At 27.1% G+C, this 3,060-nt stretch overlaps 2 protein-coding genes across 2 annotated transcripts; one reads left to right on the top strand and one right to left on the bottom strand.

Moving 5' to 3' along the window:
• Positions 1 to 752: 752 nt before the first annotated feature.
• On the bottom strand, positions 753 to 1,760 carry EHI_037820 (zinc finger protein, putative; the record flags this gene model as incomplete). Its single annotated transcript, XM_001914424.1, has 1 exon — positions 753 to 1,760. One exon carries the CDS (start codon positions 1,758 to 1,760, stop codon positions 753 to 755), a length of 1,008 nt encoding a protein of 335 aa, XP_001914459.1.
• A 252-nt stretch (positions 1,761 to 2,012) lies between these two features.
• EHI_037810 (uncharacterized protein) lies at positions 2,013 to 2,728 on the top strand (the record flags this gene model as incomplete). The annotated part of the gene is made up of 2 exons (XM_650144.1): positions 2,013 to 2,270; positions 2,360 to 2,728. The coding sequence occupies 2 exons, from the start codon at positions 2,013 to 2,015 to the stop codon at positions 2,726 to 2,728; spliced, it is 627 nt and encodes a 208-aa protein (XP_655236.1).
• Positions 2,729 to 3,060: the final 332 nt, after the last annotated feature.

Genomic DNA, 3,060 nt, shown 5'->3' with positions numbered 1-3,060 from the left:
ACTACTTCTTCTCTTAATAAAATAAAAGAAGCAAATGAGTTTTGATTTATTTTCTTAATTTGAATCAATTTTTCAATCATTTTAAAATATATTTCTTCTTTTCCTTTTTTATCTTTTTGTTTTGAAGAAATTTATTCAATCATTTTTGTCTTTTATCTTAACACTTCTTTATTCTTATTTATCACAAATTATTATTTATTTATCAATTTTTTTTAATAATTTTTCATTTGTTAAAAATTTCAAATGTATTTATTATTCGTTTTAATGAGAATTAGAAATAATTCAATGAGTTAACTTGTTTTTGTGAGAAGAAATAACTCTTCTTCCTTTACCAAGTACTTTAAGATAAATGGAACGATTATCATTTGTACTTTCAATGCAATAAAAGAATTTGGGATAAGTGCCTACATATTAATTCAACATTAAGTCAGTTATTCCATTATTTATTCTGTGGAGAAGATAAAATAAACAAATGATGTATCATATCTTATTTGAGAGGAAGATTAAATCATATATTATACCATTGAAGTATATATAAGTCATCACATTATAACATGGTAATAACACCAACAAAAATTATTTCTTTAAGTCATAAATTGAAACTATCCCCAGTTTATTTAACTTTGTTGTAAATAAAAGATAGAAAGATTCTATTACTATTCTGTTGAACCAGTTAAATTGAAAAAATTTTAAAAATTCTTAGAAATAAAACCTTTCTTAAATTAACTTTTATTCTTTTATTACAACATTGATTAGTCAATATGAATTGATGATAAGGATATTTCAGTAAATGAATTTTGATTTAGTTCTTTATTTTCATTATACCATGGACAAGTCCAACTGAGAAATGATGTTCCCATGATTGATTGCCAATTTTTCAATGCCCCAATGTCATAACTTGGAAAATGGGGTGCTTTATGATGTGAAAGACATTCATACCGAACAAGTTCAATGTCTTCCATTGATGACATATTTTTTAAGAGTAAATATGAATAATGGTATGTTAGAGATGCAACAGCACAACTCATTGCAAACATAATCATTGCACTAATTAATGAAAAAATAATAAAAAATACATTTCCTGGTGATGGGTCACCAAGTCCTGTTTGCATTTGTTTGACAAGATACCATATTTGAATAATCATTCCAGTAAATCCATTGATAGGGAGATAGTAAAGAAATTGCATAAAATACCGATGATTGTTTAGACCTACACATTGTCCAATCCATGGACAATGATGGTCTCTCCTTAATACACAACACCCACATTTCTTACAATGATAAGAACGTTCAGATCTAAATGATTTGCAATATGTACAATATCTTGTAGGATATCCAATATCAACTATTTTAAATCCATGTTCTTTTCCAAATGTCTCTCTTTCAATTGCTTGTTGTTTTTCTTCTTCAGAACATTTTGGTTGAAAATTAATACATTTCCCTGGTTTTGTTGTAACTGCTTTGTAATATGAAACTGACATAAGAATAAAGAGTGTTAATGGAATTGGCATTATCCATACAATTGGTAAATGAATAAATGCATAAAATGAAGAAATAAACATTACACTTATTATTCCAGATGCAATATATACAGTAATCATATCATTACCCTTAAATTCATCTGAAGAGGTATTATGACTTTTTCTGTATAAATAAGGTCCTTTTAAGAGGTTTTCTCTCATTTTATTTCTGTCTTGTTGGATACTACGTTCTTTTGCTTTTAATTCATCTACAGGAATGAAGATACTCGACTGAGACATGGTATGGTTAAATAGATTTTTTTATTATTTTTTATTCATTTTTTAGTCAAATTTTCTTAGAAAAGTAACAAGTTAAAGAATGAACATTTCCATTGTTATTATTTTGAAAGCATATGACAAATTACTACTACCTCCTTCAGTTTTTATTTAAAAATGAGATATAAAGTATTTATTCTGAAAATGTCATCAACAATTACGTTTGTTTATCATAAGATCTTAAAATCAAATCATCTCACTTTGTCATTCTCAAAGATGTCAGTATGGACTGATAATATGTTTATGATCTTTGCTGGTATACTCATTAGAAATTCACCTCAACAATCACCTTTCTTTCTTCAAATAGAAGAGGATTTTTCACAAATGGGATTTTTTGAAAGAATGAATGCTGAAGGACCATTAAAATTTTCTGCTCGTCAAATTGCCCAACGAGCTATTACAAATAAACGAATGTGTATTACTCTTCAAGAACCATCTACATTCAAAGGACATGTTTATATGGAAAATGATGGAGTTTGTTATGACTTTTGTTTATAATAGATGGTCAACTCATTGAACATCAAAAGATTATATAAAAGAGAAGAAAAATTAACGATTAATAGCTTGCTGTTGTAGCAATAACTACAAAATCATACCCTGATCGTGTTGCTACAGTGGTATTGAGTAAAATGATGCAAGCATTTAGACAATCATACAAAGGACCTTCCTTCAACACTATTAAATCCGACTTACAATTTAAATATCAACCTGTATCAGTACTATTTCAACAATATGTCGATCCAAAGAAAGGAGATAAACTAACACAAATCCAAACTGATTTAACAGAAACACAGGAAATTTTAGTTAAGGCAATGGATGAATTATTAGAACGTGGTGAAAAATTAGATGATCTTATAGATCAAAGTAATGATCTTTCAACAACTTCAAAAGCATTTATGCGACAAGCTGAATCAATGAACAGTTGTTGTTAACACAAAAGAATAGTTATAATTTAAAATTTTAATTATAACACACAATTAATCAGAATTATTGCTTTTTTAGAGTCTTGTTTATTTTTCACTTTAATACATTTCTTCCATTGTGTTAGACGTTTCTTTTTTCTCTTCACTATCATCATCATCACTTGACATTAACCATGGAGGAATATCTTCTTTTACTGGTTCAATAACATTAACAACATTTGTATCCAAATTCATTTTCTTCATTTCAAACTCAAAAACTTTCCACAAGTAATAATGAAATTCAAGTGTTTCTTCTTGATTTAAAAATTTGAAATGTAGGTCTGAAGAACATTTTTTAATAA

This window comes from Entamoeba histolytica, genomic scaffold (genome assembly GCF_000208925.1).
Source record: "Entamoeba histolytica HM-1:IMSS scf_1104750516837 genomic scaffold, whole genome shotgun sequence".
Lineage (NCBI taxonomy): Eukaryota > Evosea > Mastigamoebida > Endamoebidae > Entamoeba > Entamoeba histolytica.
This window is presented reverse-complemented; position numbering and strand designations above follow the sequence as displayed.